Below are 24,274 nucleotides of genomic sequence, written 5' to 3'. Positions count from 1 at the left end.
GGCCTCAGTCAGCTTTGCTGCAAAGTTGGCTTGGGAAGAGGAGCAATGAGTGTGTGGCTCTACTATCTGTGATTATGCCACGAGTGATTGTAAAATAAATGCCATGCCAGTTTAGCACAGAGCAAAGAGTAGGGTGAGGAGAGGAGAAGACTGCGACTATTTCCCAGATTCAGGCCTGGTGGGCCAGTCAGTGTTTAGAAGCTTTGCACTGCAGCCTCATTCTCTTGCCCTCTGCCTCTGTTTGTCATTCCCTCTCTGCATCTCCTTCCTTCTTCCCTTTCTCCCTCTCTCTTTTTCCCCTGACCGGTCAGGCGGCCATGATGGCGGAAGAGCTGAGAAGGAGCAAGACACCAGCGCGCACCTGGAGCGGAATGAAGAAGAACATGGAGCAGACCATCAAGGACCTGCAGCAGCGGCTGGACGAGGCCGAGCAGATCGCCCTGAAGGGCGGCAAGAAGCAGCTGCAGAAGCTGGAGGCCCGCGTGCGGAGCTGGAGAATGAGCTGGAGGGGGGAGCAGAAGCGCAACGCCGAGTCCGTGAAGGGCCAGCGCAAATCCGAGCGGCGCATCAAGGAGCTCACCTACCAGGTAGCATTCCTTCTGGCCAGGTAGTAGCCTTTCCGGAATATTCCCAAATGGTCAGACTAACATTGGAAATCAAGAACATTCCTAAGCATTCGTCTGTGCCCGGGGTCATGCCTAGAACATTCCAAGTTATTCCACAGCTCAGGGGTCAAAGTTTGGAATGTTCCTTCTCGTTTTTTTTCTGTCTTGAGACAGAGTCTGGACTATTCCTGTATTCAAAAAACTTAGCATTTTGGGGATAATTTTCAAAGCCGATCTTTTTCACATAAATGACTGTTGTAAAACTGACCCAGGCTTGTACAAGTATGTGCATAACCCGGTTTCACAGGGAGTTTTATGTGCACCGAGCAGAGGTCTTCCTGGAGGTGGAGTCAGTGCAGGGTCGGCACCTAACACGCATTTATTTATTTTTATTTTAAAATTCAGCAGAAAAGTGTACAGGTATAATAAGATGGCTTTGAAAACACCCAGTAATGTGCATGCCTGCAGAATTTAAAGCTGTGCCAGCCCTCCCCGAGCCTCAAACCCGCCTCGATATTCTTAGGTTCTAAGTGCTGGACTGCAGAACCTTGCAGGCCGTTCCTTATCTCTCAGGGTAACAAGGTAGAATATCCCTTGAAGGCAGATTAGAATAGGGGTGGCCAACTCCGGTTCTCAAAAGGCACAAACAGGCCAGGTTTTGGACGTCCAAAAACGAATCTGCATGAGAAAGATTGCGTGTCCCGCCTCCACCGGATGCAGATCTATCTCATGTTAATTTCTTTGTAGATGTCCTGAAAACCAGGCCTGCTTTTGTGGTTCTTCAGGACCGGAACTAGCCACCCCTGGTCTAGAACATGACAGGTTTTACCTTACTAATTTGGAATCAGGGTCCAGACTATGAGGTCAGTCTAAAATAATCACAGGTCATTCCTTACCACTGTAGAATCAGAATCTAGAACATTAGCTTCTCCGGAATAAGTCATGAAAAAAATGACAGGTTATCCCTGATCACTGTGGGATCAGAGTCTAGAAGAGTCGTAGGTTATTCCTCACCTTCATTTTGGCTCTGCATTGTTTTAAATTCTAATGCGCTTTGTTCATTTTTATGAAAAATCGTAAATTAAAAATAATGACGATGACGATGGTGAAGAGGTCATAGTCTAGAACACTGACAGATGATTCCCGATCCCTATGGCGGGTCAATCTAGAACTTTGCCAGTCATGGAGCTGTAGTCTTGACGATGCCCAGTTATTCCCCCTGTCACAGGGGAGGAAGTTGCTGACTGTACGGGATAAACCCTCCCAGACTAGCCTGGCAGCCAGAGGACTAATACTGTAAGATAGACATCCCAAGAGACCAGGGAGATGTCTGAGACATTTCCATAGCAACGGGTTTGGTGCCTAAGTGAAGTCAGGCGGGTAAACGTGGCCATCCGGACGAGTGGGTGGGGCTAGACACACTGCCTTCCTATTGGGCGTCCTCATGTAATGCACTGTATCATTTTTTTAATTCCATCTCATTTAATAAAATGTATTCATGGATTCACAGTAAAACATTCATAAAAGCAGATTAATGCAGAACATACTTAACTAAAATAGACAGATCATATGGAAAGATACGCACTCTGCTCTGGAGACAGGCTACGGCTCCTGGCATCGAATCAACGCTTGAATTGAGAATAAATTCAATCAGTCAAAATTTACCTAAAAGCCTGCTGCATAAGAAAATCCTTTAAATGCTTTACATCAAGAACGTAACCATCCGGCCAGGCACCCATTCGGGCGTCTGAAGCAATATTAGGCTGTGATTTTGGATCGTCTGCCGTGCATGTCTGCAGAGCTTACCCTGTAATGTACTCGCCAGTTTATTGCCTGTCTCTCTCCCCCCTTTCCTCTCTCCCCACAGACGGAGGAGGACCGGAAGAACCTGGCCCGGCTGCAGGACCTGGTGGACAAGCTGCAGCTCAAAGTGAAGGGCTACAAGAGACAGGCGGAGGAGGCGGTGAGCATGTCTCTCATCCTGCACTCTCTCTCTCTCTCTCCTCTCTCTCTGATGATCGCAGAGGAATGATACCTGCTCTCTCCATCCTTCTCCCTTCTCCCTTTCCTCAGGAGGAACAGGCCAACAGCAACCTAGGAAAGTACCGGAAGGTTCAGCACGAGCTGGATGAGGCGGAGGAGCGAGCCGACATCGCAGAGTCCCAGGTCAACAAGCTGCGCGCCAAGAGCCGCGACGTTGGAGGGAAGGTGAGAGCACAGACCCCATACTGAGAGTGTGTGCAATCCCAGGATCCTCTCTACCCCATACTGAGAGTGTGTGCAATCCCAGAATCCTCTCTACCCCATACTGAGAGTGTGTGCAATCCCAGAATCCTCTCTACCCCATACTGAGAGTATGTGCAATCCCAGAATCCTCTGTGCCCCACACTGGGAATGTACATTAATCCAGAATCCTCTCTGCTCAGTACTGAGAGTGTGTGCAATCCCAGAATCTTCTCTACCCTGTACTGAGAGTGTGTGCAATCCCAGAAACCTCTGTGCCCCATACTGGGAATGTACGTTAATCCAGAATCCTCTCTGCCCCGTACTGGGAACGTATGTTAATCCAGAATTCTCTTTGCTCTGTAATGGGAACGTAAACTAATCCAGAATCCTCTCTGCCCCGTACTGGGAGCGTAAACTAACCCAGAATCCTCTCTGCCTGAACTGGAACGTAAACTAACCCAGAATTCCTCTCTGCCCCGTACTGGGAACGTAACTAATCCAGAATCCTCTCTGCCCAGTACTGGGAACGAAATCTAATCCAGAATCCTCTCTGCCCTGTACTGGGAACGTAAACTAATCCAGAATCCTCTCTGCCCCGTACTGGGAACGTATGTTAATCCAGAATCCTCTCTGCCCCGTACTGGGAACGTAAACTAATCCAGAATCCTCTCTGCCCCGTACTGGGAACGTAAACTAATCCAGAATCCTCTCTGCCCAGTACTGGGAACGAAATCTAATCCAGAATCCTCTCTGCCCTGTACTGGGAACGTAAACTAATCCAGAATCCTCTCTGCCCCGTACTGGGAACGTATGTTAATCCAGAATCCTCTCTGCCCTGTACTGGGAGCGTAAACTAACCCAGAATCCTCTCTGCCCCGTACTGGGAAACGTAAACTAATCCAGAATCCTCTCTGCCCCGGTACTGGGAACGTAAACTAATCCAGAATCCTCTCTGCCCAGTACTGGGAATGAAATCTAATCCAGAATCCTCTCTGACCCATACTGGGAATGAAATCTAATCCAGAATCCTCTCTGCTCCGTACTGGGAATGTAAACTAATCCAGAATCCTCTCTGCCAGGACTGGGAACGTAAACTAATCCAGAATCCTCTCTGCCCAGAACTGGGAATGAAATCTAATCCAGAATCCTCTCTGCCCAGTACTGGGAACGTAAACTAATCCAGAATCCTCTCTGCCCAAGTACTGGGAATGAAATCTAATCCAGAATCCTCTCTGCCAGGACTGGGAGCGTAAACTAATCCAGAATCCTCTCTGCCCTGAACTGGGAACGAAATCTAATCCAGAATCCTCTCTGCCCTGTACTGGGAACGTAAACTAATCCAGAATCCTCTCTGCCCCGTACTGGGAACATATGTTAATCCAGAATCCTCTCTGCCCCGTACTGGGAACGTAAACTAATCCAGAATCCTCTCTGCCCCGTACTGGGAACGTAAACTAATCCAGAATCCTCTCTGCCCAGTACTGGGAATGAAATCTAATCCAGAATCCTCTCTGACCCGTACTGGGAATGAAATCTAATCCAGAATCCTCTCTGCTCCGTACTGGGAATGAAAACTAATCCAGAATCCTCTCTGCCCAGTACTGGGAATGAAAACTAATCCAGAATTCTCTCTGCCCCGTACTGGGAATGTAAACTAATCCAGAATCCTCTCTGCCAGGACTGGGAACGTAAACTAATCCAGAATCCTCTCTGCCCAGTACTGGGAATGAAATCTAATCCAGAATCCTCTCTGCCAGGACTGGGAACGTAAAACTAATCCAGAATCCTCTCTGCCCAGAACTGGGAATGAAATCTAATCCAGAATCCTCTCTGCCCAGTACTGGGAACGTAAACTAATCCAGAATCCTCTCTGCCCAGTACTGGGAATGAAATCTAATCCAGAATCCTCTCTGCCCCGTACTGGGAGCGTAAACTAATCCAGAATCCTCTCTGCCCTGAACTGGGAACGTAAACTAACCCAGAATCCTCTCTGCCCAGTACTGGGAACGTAAACTAATCCAGAATCCTCTCTGTCCCACACTGGAAGTAGTGTTGTCTCAGACGTCCTTCTTTTCTATCCTGGAAGAATGCGCCAGATTGGTTCTTTTATTAGGTGAACTAGGGTGTGAAAGTCCAGGGAGCAGCAAAAAAAAAAGGAAATCTGAAAAAACTCTGGATGACAGCTTCCCACTTTTAAGGCACCAAAAGCATTTTTTACACTCACAGAGCACCGTGAGATCAGCAGTCGGGGTCATCGCATATGATGGCCCGCGAGGTGCCGGATCAGGACCACTGCCAGAGCTTATCCTCCTAAGTGGCTGAATTTGAGATGAGGCCCAGAGCTGGTGCCATTAGGAGGGGAGTGAGAGAGAGAAGGCAATGGATACGGAGTAGCTTTGGGGGGTGGGTGGAGCGAGGGTGCTGAGCTGGTAGGGTGGAGAGAGTGCGAGGTAGGTGTGGGCTGAAGAGAGAGGGCACTGGGTGGGTGAGAGTGGAGTGGAGAGAGAGAGGGTGCTGGGTGGGTGAGGGTGGTGAGAGAGTACTGAGTGGGTGAGGGTTACATGGAGAGAGAGGGAGGATGCAGGGAGCAGAGATTGGGGTGAGGTTGCTGTGCTGGGCAGAGGATGGAGGGATGCTGGGTTGTGGAAGAGGAGGAGGAGAGGCAGTCTTGGGCCTCTTGCGGCTGTGGCGGTGGAGCAGGAAGGTGTAGGTAAAGGCGCTGGCCATTGTAGAGAGGGGGCAAAGTGATAGGGATGCTGTGCTGGGCAGGGGGTGATGGGTGAGACAGAGGGGATGCTGTGCCCCAGTAAAGGAGGAAGACACAAGACTGCAGGTTCAACTAGGGCGCCCCCTTACACCAGCCCGGAGCATGTACTGTCCCAGAGTCCCCTCTGTCCCACACTGGGAGCTTGCAATGTCTCAGAGTCCCTCTGTCCCACACTCTGAGTGTGTGCTGTCCCAGAGTCCCCTCTGTCCCATACTGGGAGCTTGTGATGTCCTGGAGTCCCTACACTGGGAGCTTGCAATGTCTCAGAGTCCCCTCTGTCCCACACTCTGAGTGTGCGCTGTCCCAGAGTCCCCTCTGTCCCGCACTGGTAGCTTGTGCTGTCCTGGAGTCCCCTCTGTCCAACACTGGGAGCTTACGCTGTCCTGGAGTCCCCTCTGTCCCACACTGGGAGCTTACTCTGTCCTGGAGTCCCCTCTGTCCCACACTGGGAGCTTGCGCTGTCCTGGAGTCCCCTCTATCCCTCACTGGGAGCTTGCGCTGTCCCTGGAGTCCCCTCTATCCCTCACTGGGAAATTACGCTGTCCTGGAGTCCCCTCTATCCCTCACTGGGAGCTTGCGCTGTCCTGGAGTCCCCTCTATCCCTCACTGGGAAATTACGCTGTCCTGGAGTCCTCTCTATCCCTCACTGGGAGCTTGTGCTGTCCTGGAGTCCCCTCTGTCCCTCACTGGGAGCTTGTGCTGTCCTGGAGTCCTCTCTATCCCTCACTGGGAGCTTGTGCTGTCCTGGAGTCCCCTCTGTCCCTCACTGGTAGCTTGTGCTGTCCTGGAGTCCTCTCTGTCCCACACTGGGAGCTTGTGCTGTCCTGGAGTCCCCTCTGTCCCTCACTGGTAGTTTGTGCTGTCCTGGAGTCCCCTCTGTCCCGCACTGGGAGCTTGCGCTGTCCTGGAGTCCCCTGTGTCCCGCACTGGGAGCTTACGCTGTCCTGGAGTCCCCTGTGTCCCACACTGGAGCTTACGCTGTCCTGGAGTCCCCTCTGTCCCACACTGGTAGCTTGTGCTGTCCTGGAGTCCCCTCTGTCCCGCACTGGTAGCTTGTGCTGTCCCAGAGCCTTCTCTGTTTCTGATCCACCAGTTTCTTTCTCTCCTTGAAGTTTTCTTATTCCTTCCCTCTCTCTCTCTTATGTACAGAAACTCCTGGATGAGTAGCGAGTCCCTGTCCCAGGACCTGCAGGGCCCGGCACCGGTGTCAGTGGGAGAATCCCTGCACAGCTTTTACGGGGCGATGCCGCCTGTATATTAGGTGAATTGGAATCTGTAGGATGCCTGGAAAAATTACTTTGAATAAATCTGGAGTGATGGTAGCTTCTCTCGTCTTCTTTTTTCTGACCAGCATTGCATCCCTCACACGCACATATGTGCATGAATTCACATCCCTCTGTAAACTCACACTAACACCACACCACCCCCCCCACACACACACCACACTCACCCCCACACACACAAGATATATTCACACACACACACAGATATTCACACACTCTTCCTTCCACCTCCCACTGTGATATCTCAGGTAGCAGAGACCTATAGACAGTGCCCCCTGCAGGAGATACTCAACACCTATACACACACATACCTATATATATATATATATATATATATATATATACACACACACACACCTATATATATATATATATATATATATATACACACACACACATACCTATATATATATATAGGTTGTGTGTGTGTATATATATATATTATATATATATATTGTATGTGTATGTATCTATCTATATTATCTATATCTCTATATAGGTATGTGTGTGTTGTGTATCATATCTACTCGGTCTGTGTCTCTCTCTCTCGGTATGTGTGTGTGTGTGTGTGTTCTCTATCTCTTCTCTCTCTCTCTCTCTCTCTCTCTCTCTCATCTACTACCCCCCTCCTCTCTCTTACTCTCCTATCTCTCTATATCTCTACTCTCTCCACCCCCCCCCCCTCCTACTATATATCTCCCCTACCCTCTATATATATCACACATATATAGGTTTTGTGTGTGTGTATTAATATATATTATATATACACACATACCTATATATATATATAGGTATGTGTGATATATCTATATCTCTCCTATCTCTCTCTCTATCTCTCTCCGGTCTGTGTGTCTCTCTCTCTCTTCATCTTCTCTCTCTCCTGGTCTGTGTGTTGTGTGTGTCTCTCTCATCTCTCTCTCTCCTCTCTCTCTATATATATATATCTCTATATATATATACCCACACACAGCGCCCCCTGCAAGGGAGGGCAGAGGACAGACAGACTCAGGAGGAGGGGAAAATCCCGGGGGTTTTATTACACACATACCCATAGCGCCCCCTCTAGAGAAGGGAGAGAGAGAGAGAGACCAGGCTCAGGGGAGGAAACACCCCCACCCCACAGTGCCCCCTGGAAGGAGGGGCAGCCCTGGGTCTGTACTACACATTGGCCATGCTCACAGGTCAGTTCCCACTCCGGCTATAACCGCCTGGGGATACAATCACCCTGCCCGATCCTGGCAGGAGGCGTTAATGATTGCTCCAGGTCCGGGGCGGGGGGGAGGGAAGATTATACAGTCTATACGAGCGGAGGGAAAGAGCAGGACATACAGATCACCGACACGACAGAGGCAGAAAACCAGACCATATGCAAGCTCAATACAGTCTCATACAGAACCAGGACCTGTGGTCTATGCACAAAGCCAGTGTGACAGAGTCAGGGGGCCGCCACAGCAGACCCATACACACGGCTAGTCACCAAAGTCTGTATCCTAGAGTCAGTGTGCACCAAGAGAAGGACAGCAGTCCATATCCAGGATTACTGCACCTGAGACAGGCGCACACAGAGGGAAGAGACAGCAGTCCATGTCCAGGATTACTGCACCTGAGACAGGCGCATACAGAGGGAAGAGACAGCAGTCCATATCCAGGATTACTGCACCTGAGGCAGGCGCATACAGAGGGAAGAGACAGCAGTCCATATCCAGGATTACTGCACCTGAGACAGGCGCATACAGAGGGAAGAGACAGCAGTCCATATCCAGGATTAGGCGCATACAGAGGGAAGAGACAGCAGTCCATATCCAGGATTACTGCACCTGAGGCAGGCGCATACAGAGGGAAGAGACAGCAGTTCATATCCAGGATTACTGCACCTGAGACAGGCGCATACAGAGGGAAGAGACAGCAGTCCATATCCAGGATTACTGCACCTGAGACGGGCGCATACAGAGGGAAGAGACAGCAGTCCATATCCAGGATTACTGCACCTGAGACGGGCGCATACAGAGGGAAGAGACAGCAGTCCATATCCAGGATTACTGCACCTGAGACAGGCGCATACAGAGGGAAGAGACAGCAGTCCGTACACCACATTAGTACTGCAGAACTAGAAGCCGAGGGCCATATACAGAGCCAGTGCATCGGAGACAGGGACGCTGGACCATGTACATAGAAAACTGATAAAAGGCAGGGACACTGGTCCATATACAAGGTCTACATATCAGCAGCAGGGACATTGACGTATATACAGAGCCTGTGTGTTAGCAGCAACGACAGTGGTCCATACACAGAGCCAGTGGATCAGAGGCAAGGACACCCGATCCATACACAGAGTCTGTTCCGTCCCTCTGTCCCTAGAATCCTGTCTTTCCCATCAACTGCCATCCTCCTCCTCTCCTTCTTCCTCCTCCTCCTCCTCCTCTTCTCCCTCCAGCATCCCCCTCACCTCTTCTTCCTCCGCCAAAGGCGACTTACGATATGGCCTGCCACGAGGAGCGGGCGGGAGGCGCGTCCCGGCCTTGCCCTTCGACTTGCCCTTGCCCGGCCCCTTCTTGGAGTGGACGAGCCGGTGCTTGTGGAGGTGGCCGGAGGTCTTGAAGGCCTTGCCGCAGTCGGGGCAGGCGTACGGCCTCTCGCCGCTGTGTATCTTGAGGTGGCGGCGGAGCAGGAAGGAGTAGGTGAAGGCCTTCCCGCACTCGGAGCACAGGTAGGGCTTCTCGCCGGTGTGGACGCGCCGGTGCTCCGTCAGCTGCGAGGAGGTGATGTAGGCCTTGCCGCAGGCCTCGCACCGGTAGGGCCGCTCGCCCGTGTGGGTGCGGGCGTGCTTGGCCAGCACGGAGGAGCGGGAAAAGTTCTTGCCGCACTGCTCGCAGCGGAAGGGCCGCTCGCCGGTGTGGATGCGCTGGTGGCGCAGCAGGTCGGAGGAGCGGAAGAAGTTCTTGCCGCACTCCTCGCAGCGGAAGTTGCGCTCGCCGGTGTGGAAGCGCTGGTGCTGCACCACGTCCCAGGGCCGCAGGAAGCTCTTGCCGCAGAGGGGGCAGGTGTGCTTCCGCTCGGCCCAGTGGATGCGGCGGTGCTGGGCCAGGTGGGAGGAGGACATGAAGGCCTTGGCGCACTGCGGACAGGCGAAGGGCCGCTCCCCGGTGTGCGAGCGGGAGTGGTTCTCCAGCTGCACCGACTGGGCGAAGCTCTTGCCGCACTCCGGGCACTTGAAGGGTTTCTCGCCGCTGTGCGTCATCTCGTGGCGGAGCAGTGCCGAGGAGCGGAAGAAGGCCTTGCCGCAGAGTTTGCAGGCGTAGGCCCGGCCCTCCGGGTGCGAGCGCATGTGGTAGCGCAGGTCCCAGAGCCGCGGAAACTCGGCGCCGCAGCGCTTGCAAGGGAAGGCTGCCGCCGGCTCCTCGGCGAGCTGTGGGGGCGCTGCGGACTCGGCCTCTTCCTCCATGGCAGGGGGGCAGGGGGGTCACCGGGTCCTCGCCATCAGCAGGAGCTCGCTGCCTGTAAAAGAGAGAGAGAGAGAGAAATATGGGAAATCCTCTGCATCCATACAGCAGAGCGGGACGTGTGAAAATAAAACAAACAATGCATGGAAGGGCATTCTAAAAACCAAAGTAAAAACCACAAAATAAAAAAACATTCAAAATATCAGCCAGATATTTATTGAATATTTAAAAAAGGGACATCAAACTTAGCAAATTTTTGTATTGGTTTTAGCTACACACAAAGCAGTCTTGAAGTAAGAATGAAAGGTAATTTATTTTTATATATATATATATTTTTTTTCCCTTATCTTTTTTTATAGTACATTTTTTTTTTTATCTGTGTGGGTGTTGATTGTTTAAAAAATGTCATTTTTATTTTATCTTATATATATTTAACTTCTTATTTCTATTTTCTAATTTATTATTTTTAATTACAATTATATTTCATTTGACATTTTATTATTTACTTCTTATTATAAATGTATTATAATGTTCTTTATATAAAGTTTTATTTCCAACTTCCAGACCTTGAGGCCTGCTTGCCTTTGGGGCACAGATGTGGCCCCCTGGATGGATTACAGGTATGTCACCCTTCCAGGGTAATTGAGCTCCCCTTCTTCCAGCAAGGTAGGTTAGAGTTCTCCATTCATTTTTCTTTCATTTTTTTTCTATTTATGCATACTCACGGGTTTTTTTATTTTTATGTGGTTATTAATTTTATTGAATTTGTACTAGTTTCATTACTCAAAATTAATGTTCCTCTTCCTTTTCATTTGTTTAAGGTTTACTTCCTCTTAAATCTGACATATATATTTTTTTTTATTTTAATTTTTTTTTTTTTTTGTAGCAAACCTTTCTTTTGGATGTCCTGTTGTTTCTGTTTTATAAATATAATGGTTTGTACCCCTCCGTCCTTTATAGGCACATACACAGTGGATCAACACCTTTTATGAACCGAATGTGTGTATCCCTGAGGTAGACAATACACCAAAACATGATTATATCAGGTTGTAATATATTATGTAGTTATGTATGCTTGCATATTTTTTTAATATTCAATAAATGTCTAGCTGGTATGTTTAAAGTTGTTTTTATTTTGTAAATATAAAATTTTAATTTAGATTTTAGAATGCCCTTCTTTTATCGTTAGTTCATTTTCATCTGTACCACTCTTTTCTTTGGTTGGTTTCTTTCTTTTGCCTCTCACATCTTGCTTCAAATCTTCTATGATGCTACACCTGCGAGGGGTCTGAGAGGAGAGCTAGAGGCTATGTACGATGGTTCTCTTACAAGAGATGGAGAAGCCATGCATATATCTTTTTGATGCTAGACAGATAGGAAGGAGTGAGGAAGGAACCTAGGCATTGGAGGGTAGCCAATAGGATACTGTCATTCCAGGGTGCAAATCATATCGCAATGACAGAGAGGAGCATCTGGGAGGCAGGATGGTGCTTTTTGTCCAGGATGGCATAGAGTCCAACAGGATAAAGATCCTGCATGAGACTATATGCACAATTGAATCTTTATGGGTAGAAATCCCTTGTGTGTTGGGGAAGAGTATAGTGATAGGAGTATACTACCATACACCTTGTTAAAATGTGAGACGGACAGTGAAATGCTCAGAGAAATCAGGGAAGCTAACCAAATTGGTAGTGCAGTAAATAATGAGAGATTTCAATTACCCCAATATTGACTGGGTAAATGTAATCATTGGGGTCACGCTAGAGAGATAAAGTTCCTGGATGGGATAAACGATAGCTTTATGGAGCAATTGGTTCAGGAACTGACAAGAGAGTGAGCAATTTTAGATCTAATTCTCAGTGGAGCACAGGATTTGGTGAGAGAGGTAATGGTGGTGGGGCCGCAAGGCAATAGTGATCATAATATGATCAAATTTGATTTAATGACTGGAAGAGGAACAGTGTGCAAATCCAAGGCTCTCGTGCTAAACTTTCAAAAGGGAAACTTTGAAAAATGAGAAAAATTGTTAGAAAAAAACTGAAAGGAGCAGCTACAAAAGTAAAGTGTGCAAGAGGCGTGGTCATTGTTAAAAAATACCATTCTAGAAGCACAGTCCAGATGTATTCCACACATTAAGAAAGGTGGAAAGAAGGCAAAACGATTACCAGCATGGTTAAAAGGGGAGGTGAAAGAAGCTATTTTAGCCAAAAGATCTTCATTCAAAAACAGGAAGAAGGATCCAACAGAAGAAAATAGGATAATGCATAAGCGTTGGCAAGTTAAATGTAAGACATTGATAAGACAGGCTAAGAGAGAATTTGAAAAGAAGTTGGCTGTAGAGGCAAAAACTCACAGTAAAAACTTTTTTAAATATATCCGAAGCAGAAAGCCTGTGAGGGAGTCAGTTGGACCGTTAGATGATCGAGGGGTTAAGGGGGCACTTAGAGAAGATGAGGCCATCGCGGAAAGACCAAGGGGTAAATTTTCAAAACCTGGCGCATGTAAAAACCGGGAGATACGGGCGTGGCCGGTCCGCATGCGTCACGGGGAGGTTTAAAGGCCAAAAAAAAGGAGGGGGCCGTCCAGGACAGCGCGTAAGTATTAAAAAAAAAAAAACCCGCAACTTGCTGGAGGGATTTAGAGTTCGGGGAGGAGAGGGTAAAGGGCAGGCAGGGGGTGCAGGAAGCTCCTTTACTGGAGCGGACTGGGCGGGAGCTGGGGAAAGTCTCGTTTTATAAAATGCGCCCCCCCCCCCCTACGCGTGGGTCGATATAAAACCGGGCACACGTGTGCTGTTAATCAGTAGGGAATGGCCACTGCTTGCCCCCGGCATTAGCCGCGAGGGATCTGTTTAAGTATCTGGGTACCTGCCGGACTGGCCGCTGTTGGAGACGGGATGCTGGGCTCGGTGGACCCTCGGTCTGACCCGCTATGGCACTGTCTTTGGGGGGTTCTTATGAGTCCCTGAGGACAGCCAGATGGAGATGAGGTGTAGGCTGCCCGTGAGACGGCTCCCTGAGGAGGAGGAGGAGCGAGGTTGTGTGTGATGGCTCCCTGATGAGAGCCGGCTGGAAAGGTGTAAGTGCACGCATGCCGACAGGCCATCAGGGTAGGCAGAGGGAGAGGGGCAGACAGATGGGCCCTTTTCTGCCCGCATGCCCTCCCCGTGAATGCTCGTGGGGGCAGGTCCGCAAACTCTCCGGTGGCGTCAGATCATGGGCGAGAGAGACCTACAGTCTCTGCACACACAGAGCCCAGCTGCTACGTGGCCTTAATATTTCTTTATTCAAAAAATGTATAGACTGCCTAATATTTATTTAATTGATTTATATTCGGGGGGGGGGGGGGTCAAAGTGAGGAATCCTCCAGATAAGGAGTAATGCATAATCCCTCCTGCCATTAACCCACGTGCTTCTCTGTGGCTCACGTCTGCATCCTTCAGCGCTCTTTGTGCGTGCTGACAGGCACAAAACAACCTGACAGAACGCTCACCTGACTGTTGTGCCTGGTGGCAGGAATGCAGACAGTCAGAGACGGACAGAGTGAGAGACATCACCTGACTCACTGTGCACGCTGGCAGAGCTGCAGACAGAATGAGAGACGGACAGCATGAGAGCGCTCACCTGCACGTTCTCTAGAGTGGCAGGGATGCAGACAGTGTGAGGGGACTCATCAGGCTTTTGTGCATGGTGAAAGGGCTGCTGAGAGGCAGAGAGAGACAAACAGTGAAAGAGAGCGCTCACCTGCACGTTGTCTGGAGTGGCAGGGATGCAGACAGAGTGAGAGACAGACAGCATGAGAGAGTGTAGCCACTGCATGTTCTCTAGAGTGGCAGGGATGCAGTCAGGCAGAATGGCAGAGACAGACAGATGGTGCGAGAGAGAGAGAGCTCTCACCTGGCCCTTGTGCATGGTGGCAGGGCTGCAGATAGAGTGACAGAGACAGACAGTGTGAGAGAGATCTCTCATCTGGCCCTTGTGCATGGTGGCACGGCTGCAGATAGAGTGACAGAGACAGACAGTGTGAGAGAGAGCTCTCATCTGGCCCTTGTGCATGGTGGCAGGGCTGCAGACAGAGTGACAGAGACAGACAGTGTGAGAGAGAGAGCTCTCATCTGGCTCTTGTGCATGGGGGCAGGGCTGCAGATAGAGTGACAGAGACAGTGTGAGAGAGAGCTCTCATCTGGCTCTTGTGCATGGTGGCAGGGCTGCAGACAGAGTGACAGAGACAGAGAGTGTGAGAGAGAGCTCTCATCTGGCTCTTGTGCATGGTGGCAGGGCTGCAGACAGAGTGACAGAGACAGACAGTGTGAGAGAGAACTCTCATCTGGCTCTTGTGCATGGGGGCAGGGCTGCAGATAGAGTGACAGAGACAGACAGTGTGAGAGAGAGCTCTCATCTGGCTCTTGTGCATGGTGGCAGGGCTGCAGATAGAGTGACAGAGACAGACAGTGTGAGAGAGAGCTCTCATCTGGCCCTTGTGCATGGTGGCAGGGCTGCAGATAGAGTGACAGAGACAGACAGGGTGAGAGAGAGCTCTCATCTGGCCCTTGTGCATGGTGGCAGGACTGCAGATAGAGTGACAGAGACAGACAGTGTGAGAGAGATCTCTTATCTGGCTCTTGTGCATGGTGGCAGGGCTGCAGATAGAGTGACAGAGACAGTGTGAGAGAGAGCTCTCATCTGGCTCTTGAGCATGGGGGCAGAGGTGGAGGCAGACAGACAGTGTGTGTGAGAGAGAGAGTTCTCACCTGGTGGCAGAGCTGCAGACAGACAGAGTGAGAGAGACAGTGTGAGTGTGCGCACCTAGATCTTGTGAACGGTGACAGAGCTGCCGACAGGCAGAGTAAGACAGGCAGACAGTGCGAGAGAGAGAGAGCTCTCATCTGGCTCTTGTGCATGGTGGCAGGGGCTGCAGACAGAGTGACAGAGACAGACAGACAGTTTGAGAGAGAGCTCTCATCTGGCTCTTGTGCATGGTAGCAGGGCTGGCGACAGACAGGCAGAATGACAGAGACAGATAGTGTGAGACAGAGCTCTCATGTGAATCTTGTGCACGGTGACAGAGCTACAGACAGGCAGAGTAAGACAGACAGACATTGCGAGAGAGAGAGAGAGAGCTCACCTGGCCCTTGTGCATGGTGGCAGGGCTGCAGACAGGCAGGAGCAGGGAGGCCTGAGCTGAGGTTGTGGCTGGCAGACAGGCAGCAGGCAGAGCGCAGGCGCTGCACAGAGCAGCCACTCCTCTCCCTCCTCCCTCCTCCGGGGAACTGCTGGCAGGATTCAGGCTTCTCTCCTGCACAGAGCTTTATATCCTGAGATCCTGCCTCAGGAAACAGGCTAAGTCCCACAGCAGCACAGATGGAGAGGTGAGCCTCCATCACACCCCACAGCAGGGCAATAGATGAGTCCTCTGTCACACCCCACAGCAGGGCATAGAATGCGATAAGTCCTCTGTCACACCCCACAGCAGGGCAATAGATGAGTCCTCTGTCACACCCCACAGCAGGGCATAGAATGAGATAAGTCCTCTGTCACACACCACAGCAGGGCAATAGATTAGTCCTCTGTCACACCCCACAGCAGGGCAGAGAGGGAGAAGAGTCCTCTGTCACACCCCACAGCAGAGCAATAGATGAGTCCTCTGTCACACCCCACAGCAGAGCAATAGATGAGTCCTCTGTCACACTCCACAGCAGTGCATAGAATGAGATAAGTCCTCTGTCACACCCCACAGCAGAGCAATAGATGAGTCCTCTGTCACACCCCACAGCAGGGCAATAGATGAGCCTCCATCACACCCCACAGCAGGGCAATAGATGAGTCCTCTGTCACACCCCACAGCAGCACAGGCAGGGAGCTGAGCCTCCATCACACCCCACAGCAGTATAGACAGGGAGCTGAGCCTCCATCACACCCCACACAGGGCATAGAAGGAGATGAATCCTTTGTCATACCCCACAGCAGCAAAGGCAGGCCGATGAGCCTCCATCACACCCCACAGCAGCACAGGCAGGGAGATGAGCCTCCATCACACCCCACAGCAGGGCATAGAATAAGTCCTCTGTCACACCCCACAGCAGGGCAGAGAGGAAGAAGAGTCCTCTGTCACACCCCACAGCAGGGCATAGAATGAGATGAGTCCTCTGTCACACCCCACAGCAGTGCATAGAATGAGATAAGTCCTCTGTCACACCCCACAGCAGTGCATAGAATGAGAAAAGTCCTCTGTCACACTCCACAGCAGAGCAATAGATGAGTCCTCTGTCACACCCCACAGCAGGGCATAGAATGAGATAAGTCCTCTGTCACACCCCACAGCAGGGCATAGAATGAGATAAGTCCTCTGTCACACCCCACAGCAGTGCATAGAATGAGAAAAGTCCTCTGTCACACACCACAGCAGAGCAATAGATGAGTCCTCTGTCACACCCCACAGCAGTGCATAGAATGAGATAAGTCCTCTGTCACACCTCACAGCAGTGCATAGAATGAGATAAGTCCTCTGTCACACCCCACAGCAGTGCATAGAATGAGATAAGTCCTCTGTCACACCCCACAGCAGTGCATAGAATGAGAAAAGTCCTCTGTCACACACCACAGCAGGGCAATAGATAAGTCCTCTGTCACACCCCTCAGCAGTGCATAGAATGAGATGAGTCCTCTGTCACACCCCACAGCAGTGCATAGAATGAGAAAAGTCCTCTGTCACACACCACAGCAGGGCAATAGGTAAGTCCTCCATCACACCCCTCAGCAGTGCATAGAAGGAGATGAATCCTTTGTCACACCCCACAGCAGCACAGGCAGGGAGATGAGCCTCCTTCACACCCCACAGCAGGGCATAGGAGATGAGCCTCCTTCACACCCCACAGCAGCACAGGTAGGGAGATGAGCCTCCATCACACCCCACACAGGGCAGAAGGAGATGAGTCCTCTGTCACACCCCACAACAGCACAGGTAGGGAGATGAGCCTCCATCATACCCCACAGCAGGGCAGAGAGGGAGATGAGTCATTTGTAAAACTCCCAGTCTATAGTAGGAGGTCGCTCCAGGTCACCCAAACAGGCTCATCCAGGCCTGGTTTTGCCTCGTTGCATGCATGGATTTTTAATTCTGATTTTCCCGTTTATTTCCCTAAGAACCTCCCTGCATGCAGTGGAGCAAACTCAGGTCTGGATCAGGCTGTCAGGTGGACTTGGGGCTGATGCAGTGACCCCAGGCAGGTAAAGCAGCAATGGGAGTGGACAGGAAGCAACCCACACAAAGCAAGTGAATTCCATTTTAATTTCATCTCAATTAGTACAAGGGGCAAAAAAAAACAAAATAATCAGCTTTCCATAACACAAGTTTGCCAGGGCTCAGCTGCTGGTCTCTCAGTGACACAAGTTTTTCGGGGCTCATATGGTGCAAGCCCCCCTGCCTTACTGTGCCAGGGCGAGAGTGCAGAGGGCATTTCTCCCCTTCTCTGGGTTGTGGGAGGGGGGGGGGTGCCGACAGTGGAACAGGGTCACGGGGCGGGGGAGGTTAGGTTACATTCTGTTTGTCCAGATGCCTGGCGCTGAAGCTGTACCCCGTTGCCCTCGGGCTGAAGGCGGGGAGGGGGGTTGGTTTCTGGATCCCTGCAGCTCTGTTCTAGCTTAGCACTGGAATCTGAAAGCAAAGAGAAAAGGCCACGGCAATAATTAGCACATTTCAAATATCCTCAGTTCTTCACCATGCACAGAGGGACAGAAGGCTCAACAATCCTCACTCTTAGTTAAGAGCACAGCCATGCCTTCCAGAGGTGGGCGGCTCCTGCTGGCTGGGGAGATCCTGCTGCACCATCCCTGCCCGGTAGATCTGGTAGGCATCGTAGGAGAAGACGGCGGTGAGCACAAAGCCGAAGAGCTGAGGAGAGAGGGAGGTTACAAGATCAAGACGGCACTCGGTGACATCATGGCCCGGCCGCGCCCTGAGGCTGCGACGGTGCTCGGTGATGGCCCGGTCGCGCAGCGCGCTCCGAGTCCTTGAAGGCGCTCGGTGACGTCGGAGCACAACTTCACCCACGCTGTGAGGCTGTGATGACGTTTCGTGACTTCACAGCCCTGCCGCGCTCGGAGGCCATGACGACGTTTTGAGGGAACAAGGGCAGATGAAGAGTAATCAACTCACAGCAGCAGCCACAGCGCCACTCTCCCCTCCACTCCTGGCCGCCGCCGCGATTGATACCACCAGGAAAATAATCACAGCGCTGACACAACGCAGGAAGTCCTGAGGGGAGGCAGGGAAAGATGATAAATCAGAGCAGCAAGCACTGTAGGAAACCCAAATCAGGAGCATTCCCAAAAGAAAAGTCTAAAGAGGAGGATTAGAGACAGGGATGGGAAGGAACTTAGGAGCTCGTCTAGAGTCGGACAGGGATGGGAAGGAACCTAGGAGCTCGTCTAGAGTCGGACAGGGATGGGAAGGAACTTAGGAGCTCGTCTAGAGTCGGACAGGGATGGGAAGGAACCTAGGAGCTCGTCTAGAGTCAGACAGGGATGGGAAGGAACAGGAGTTCGTCTAGAGTCGGACAGGGATGGGAAGGAACTTAGGAGCGCGTCTAGAGTCGGACAGGGAGGAGAAGGAACTTAGGAGCTCGTCTAGAGTCGGACAGGGATGGGAAGGAACATAGGAGCTCATCTAGAGTCGGACAGGGATGGGAAGGAACTTAGGAGCTCGTCTAGAGTCGGACAGGGATGGGAAAGAACAGGAGTTCGTCTAGAGTCGGACAGGGATGGGAAGGAACTTAGGAGCTCGTCTAGAGTCGGACAGGGATGGGAAGGAACCTAGGAGCTCATCTAGAGTCGGACAGGGATGGGAAGGAACTTAGGAGTGCGTCTAGAGTCGGACAGGGAGGAGAAGGAACTTAGGAGCTCGTCTAGAGTCGGACAGGGATGGGAAGGAACTTAGGAGTGCGTCTAGAGTCGGACAGGGAGGAGAAGGAACTTAGGAGCTCGTCTAGAGTTGGACAGGGATGGGAAGGAACTTAGGAGCTCGTCTAGAGTCGGACACGGATGGGAAGGAACCTAGGAGCTCGTCTAGAGTCGGACAGGGATGGGAAGGAACTTAGGAGCTCATCTAGAGTCGGACAGGGATGGGAAGGAACTTAGGAGCTCGTCTAGAGTCAGACAGGGATGAGAAGGAACAGGAGCTCATCTAGAATCATAGAGAGGGGTGGGAAGAAAATTAGAAGCTCTTATAGAGTCAGACAGGGATGGAAAAGAACCTAGGAGCTCATCTAGAGTCAGATAGGGATGGGAAGGAACTTGGAAGCTCGTCTAGGGTAATAGGGCTGGAAGGGACCTGGGGAAGTCGTCTAGTCATAGACAGGGCTGGAAGGAACCTCAGGAGCTCATCCAAGGGTCAGGGAAAGGGCTAGGAAGGACCTTAGAAAGTCATCTACAGTCTTAGAAAGACAGGGTGGGAAAGGATCTCGGGAGGTCATCTTTGCCCTCAGTGCATGAAGGGAGTTGTAGTCTTGGCTTTACACCACTGTAGTCAGGGAAATATAGTTCTGTTTTTACCATAGTGCATGCAGGGAATTGTATTTCTGGATTGTCTACATAAAAGCAAGACTACAAATCTCACGAATGGTACGGAACTCCATAATAGTCATCACCACCCTGTAAATCACAGTTTGTCAGGTACTGAGGTGGGTACAGGGACAGGGGCACAAGTCCTGAGCTAGTGGGCCCAGTTGCTTGGTCACTCACCATGCATGGCCAGTTCAGGCCCGAGAAGCGCTGGTAGGACTGTGTGGCATAGAGGAAGAGGAAGGCCAAGGTGATGAAGAACTCCAACAGTGCTGCTGCCAAAAATGAGGTCAGCGAGGCCACAAAGCACACAAACACAACTACGCAGAGAGCCTGGGGAGAGATAAAACAGGGAGGTCAATGAGGAGTGAGAAACCAAGACCTCCAAGGACAGGGAGAACATAAGAAATTGCCATACTGGTTCAGACTGAGGGTCCATCAAGCCCAGCATCCTGTTTCCAACAGAGGCCAATCCAGGTCACAAGAACCTGGCAAGTACCCAAAAACTAAGAAGATCCCATGCTACTGATGCAATTAATAGCAGTGGCTATTCCCTAAGTCACCTTGATTAATAGCAGTTAATGAACTTCTCCTCCTATACAAACCTTTTTTAAACCCAGCTACACTAACTGCACTAACCACATCCTCTGGCAACAAATTCCAGAGTTTAATTGTGCATTGAGTGAAAAAGAACTTTCTCCGATTAGTTTTAAATGTGCCCCATGCTAACTTCATGGAGTGCCCCCTAGTCTTTCTATTAGCTGAAAATGTAAATAACCGAGTCACATCTACCTGTTCTAGACCTCTCATGATTTTAAACACCTCTATCATATCCCCCCTCAGCCGTCTCTTCTCCAAGCTGAACAGCCCTAACCTCTTCAGCCTTTCCTCATAGGGGAGCTGTTCCATCCCCTTTATCATTTTGGTCAGTGAGGAGGTGATGATAGGAGGGGGTAAGGGGCAGGGACAGGCAGTGAGGAGAGGGGGCACAGAGAAGGAGACTAGGCAAGTGAAAAGAAAAACCTGGTTACAGACAGACACACACACACCACCAGTAATGAGATCCAACCCTATTCCAGAGAAACACACACATACACACCTACCCAAGAGAGAGACCCCCCTCTCACACACACACACACACACACACCTCTACCCAAGAGAGAGACCCCCCCTCTCATACACACACACACACACACCCCTACCCAAGAGGGAGAACCCCCTCTCTCACACACACACACCTCTACCCAAGAGAGAGACCCCCCTCTCATACACACACACACCCCTACCCAAGAGGGAGAACCCCCCTCTCTCACACACACACACCTCTACCCAAGAGAGAGACCCCCCTCTCATACACACACACACCCCTACCCAAGAGGGAGAACCCCCCTCTCTCACACACACACACTACCCAAGAGAGAGACCCCCCTCTCATACACACACACACCTCTACCCAAGAGAGAGACCCCCCTCTCATACACACACACACACACACACACACACCCCTACCCAAGAGGGAGAACCCCCCTCTCATACACACACACACACCCCTACCCAAGAGGGAGAACCCCCCTCTCTCACACACACACACACACACCCCTGCCCAAGAGAGACCCCCTCACACACACACCTCTACCCAAGAGAGAGACCTCCCTCTCACACACACACACACCCCTACCCGAGAGAGACCCCTTTCACATACACACACACACACACACCTACCCAAGAGGGAGAACCCCTCTCTCTCTCACACACACACACCACCAGTAATGAGACCCAACCCTATTCCAGAGAAACACACACACACCTACCCAAGAGAGAGATCCCCCTCCCACACACACACACACACACACCCTTACCCAAGAGGGAGAACCCCCCTCCCACTCTCTCTGACACACACACACCCCTGTTCAAGAGAGAGACCCCCCCTCTCTCTCTCACACACACACACACACCCCTGTCCAAGAGAGAGACCCCCTCTCACACACACACACACACCCCTACCGAAGAGGGAGAACCCCTCTCTCTCACACACACATATACACACCCCTGTCTAAGAGAGAGACCCCCCTCTCACACTCACACACACACACACCCCTACCCAAGAGAGAGACCCCCCTCTCACACACCATCTATCTCAGGCAGACCCCTTTGCACACCCTGAAATAATAACACCATGGTATGCTGAGCAAAGTAAGAAAGCAAGCAAAATAGGAGAGCACAGCTGGATTCAAATAAACATCTGGACAAATGAAATCAGGGAACTGAGGAGATGTTAGGGAGGGGGCTGCCAGAGACGGCCGGAGAGAGAGGGACAGAGACAGACAGATGGAAATAGAACAGTGAGAGGCAGAAGCAGAGCGGGGTCCTGGCTCGCCCGTTACCAGCTCCGCTGCCAGTAAGACGCCTTTCTGGGACCTCAGGAAACTTTTATCCAGAGCGAAGCCTCCAGGCTCCTGCTGGTCCGGTTCCTTCTCCCCCTGGTACATCCTGGCAGAGATTCCTCAGTCCTGGAAGTGGGAGACCTCCCCCAGCACCCACCCAGGCGTTCTCCACAGGAAGGGGAAACCGAAAATCCCCAGCGTGAGAAGGAGAGAGCGAGCCGGGTTTTGGCTGCCACAGGCCCTCCTTACAGAGTCTGAAGGATGCACAAAGGGTGGTCTGTGTCCATGCACCAGGAAACACAGAAAAACAGAGAAACAGGACAGCGGAAAAGACCGCACGGCCCATCCCTCCAATTCATCCCTCCCTCAGAGATCCCCTGTATCTGTCCCAGGCTTTCCTGAATTCAGATCCTGTTTTTGTCTCCACCACCGGCCGTTCCATGCATCCACCACCCCCTCTGGAAAAAACAAACAATTCCTAAGATTACTCCCGAGTCCCATCGCCCCTGGTTCCAGAGCCCCCTTTCCATTGAACGAGGCTCAGCTCCTGTGCAAGGAAACCTTTTATTTATCCTATCTCCCCATCTCACCACTCCTCCAGGGTGTGCATGTTTGGATCTTTAACTCTGTCCCCCTACGCTTTAGAAGGAAGACCACACTGACCATTTCAGTAGTCACCCCCTGGACCAACTCCATCCTGTTTATATCCTTTTGGAGGTGCAGTCTCTTGTACTCAGTATTACACGTGAGGTCTCACCAGGGACCTACACAGGGGCAATAATCACCTCCCTTTTTCTGCTGACCCTTCCTCTCCCTATGCAGCCAAGCAGCTTTCTGGCTTTTACCATCGCTTTATCCACCTGTTTGGCCACCTTAAGATCCTCAGATACAATCACCCCAGATCCCTCTCTTCCTTTGTGCTTAGAAGAATTTCCCTTCCAATTCTGTACCTTTCCCTTGAGTTTTTGCATCCTATATGCAATATTCTGCATTTTTTAGAATTAAAACTTAGCTGCCAGACCTTTGACCATTCCTTAAGCTTCGCTAGATCCCTCCTCGTGTTTTCCACTCCTTCCTGGCTCTCCACCCTGTTACAGATTTTGGTATCATTGGTAAAAAGACAAACCCTTCCCTTATGTCGCTCACAAAAATGTTGAAAAGAGCCGGTCCAAGGAGCGACCCCCTGAGGCCCAGCGCTAGTAACAACCCCCTCCTCACAGGAAGCTCCATTTACCACTCCCCTCTGTCGCCTCCCAGTTTCTAACCCGTCACAGTCACTCTAGGATCCATACCCAGGGCGCACAATTCATTTATAGGATTTCTGTGCAGAACCGTGGCAAAGGCCTCGCTGAAATCCAAGTGCACTGCATCCAGCGCTCTCCCCTGATCCAAGTCCCCGGTCACCCAATCACAGAAATTGATCAGCTTCTCCTGTGTACAATGTGTGTACCAGTATTCACACAGATACACACAATCACAACCTGCTTACAGTGTATGCACCAGGACATACATAGATATAACATCCACGGCCCATGTAGCTTGTACAGCAGGAGACACACAGATAGAAATATCCACAGCCTGCATACAGTGTGGGCACCAGGAGACACACAGATATGCACATTCACAGCATGCATACAAGTGTGCCAGAAGACACAGTTATATGCATCCACAGCCCATTTACAGTGTGTGCACCAGGAAACACAGTTATACACATCCACAGCTCACGTACAGTGTGTGCACCAGGGGACACACACATATCCAATCCAGATCGTGTCCAATGTGTGCACCAGGAGACACACAGATTTATGTATGCACAACACATATACAGACTGTATGCACTCACAGACACTCAGATATACACGTCCATAATCCACGTGCAACATATAAACACTAGGATACGCACAAGTATTCACATCCATAGACCATATACAATGTGTGTGCAACAGGAGACTCACACTTCTATAAACACAGCCCATGTAGTATGTGCACACCAGGAGATATTCAGATATGCA

The 24,274-nt window shown here is 50.8% G+C and overlaps 3 protein-coding genes across 8 annotated transcripts in view; 1 reads left to right on the top strand and 2 right to left on the bottom strand.

The window, feature by feature from the left end:
* LOC115077840 (myosin-6-like) overlaps nt 1-6,920 on the top strand; it is a 30,658-nt gene extending 23,738 nt beyond the window's left edge. The window contains 4 exon segments of the mRNA XM_029580134.1: nt 312-587; nt 2,473-2,568; nt 2,679-2,813; nt 6,748-6,920. Of these exon segments, the coding sequence (XP_029435994.1) occupies nt 312-587; nt 2,473-2,568; nt 2,679-2,813; nt 6,748-6,765 (525 nt within the window). The 3' untranslated portion in view covers nt 6,766-6,920.
* Nucleotides 6,921-7,845: 925 nt separating this feature from the next.
* LOC115078763 (gastrula zinc finger protein XlCGF17.1-like) lies at nt 7,846-15,561 on the bottom strand. 6 transcript variants are annotated; one of them, XR_003853145.1, is made up of 3 exons: nt 15,446-15,561; nt 8,699-10,376; nt 7,846-8,598 (listed from the first exon to the last, which is right to left on the bottom strand). XR_003853145.1 is itself a non-coding variant. In XM_029581780.1 (2 exons), the coding sequence occupies exon 2, from the start codon at nt 10,321-10,323 to the stop codon at nt 9,256-9,258; it is 1,068 nt and encodes a 355-aa protein (XP_029437640.1). In that variant the 5' UTR covers nt 10,324-10,376; nt 15,446-15,561; the 3' UTR covers nt 8,651-9,255. The 6 variants fall into 6 exon arrangements, 1 of the variants encoding a protein (XP_029437640.1); XR_003853147.1 differs by having other exon boundaries at nt 7,846-8,541; XR_003853144.1 differs by having other exon boundaries at nt 8,756-10,376.
* A 2,028-nt stretch (nt 15,562-17,589) lies between these two features.
* On the bottom strand, nt 17,590-22,642 carry CMTM5 (CKLF like MARVEL transmembrane domain containing 5). The gene is made up of 5 exons (XM_029581841.1): nt 22,263-22,642; nt 20,059-20,211; nt 18,476-18,574; nt 18,075-18,211; nt 17,590-17,974 (listed from the first exon to the last, which is right to left on the bottom strand). The coding sequence occupies exons 1-4, from the start codon at nt 22,365-22,367 to the stop codon at nt 18,077-18,079; spliced, it is 492 nt and encodes a 163-aa protein (XP_029437701.1). The 5' UTR covers nt 22,368-22,642; the 3' UTR covers nt 17,590-17,974; nt 18,075-18,076.
* Between the last annotated feature and the right edge of the window lie 1,632 nt (nt 22,643-24,274).

The sequence above is a fragment of the Rhinatrema bivittatum genome, chromosome 16 (genome assembly GCF_901001135.1).
Source record: "Rhinatrema bivittatum chromosome 16, aRhiBiv1.1, whole genome shotgun sequence".
Taxonomy (NCBI): domain Eukaryota; kingdom Metazoa; phylum Chordata; class Amphibia; order Gymnophiona; family Rhinatrematidae; genus Rhinatrema; species Rhinatrema bivittatum.
The sequence above is the reverse complement of the archived record's forward strand: the minus strand, read 5'-3'. Positions and strand labels throughout refer to the sequence as shown.

Excerpts from the sequence above, each read along its gene's own strand:
- LOC115078763 (XM_029581780.1), bottom strand. The coding sequence starts at position 10,323 with ATGGAGGAAGAGGCCGAGTCCGCAGCGCCCCCACAGCTCGCCGAGGAG.
- CMTM5 (XM_029581841.1), bottom strand. The coding sequence starts at position 22,367 with ATGTACCAGGGGGAGAAGGAACCGGACCAGCAGGAGCCTGGAGGCTTC. Across the intron at positions 20,212-22,262 it reads TCTTACTGGCAGCGGAGCTG|GCTCTCTGCGTAGTTGTGTT; the intron begins GTAACGGGCGAG and ends ATCTCTCCCCAG. Across the intron at positions 18,575-20,058 it reads GCCTGAACTGGCCATGCATG|GACTTCCTGCGTTGTGTCAG; the intron begins GTGAGTGACCAA and ends GCCTCCCCTCAG.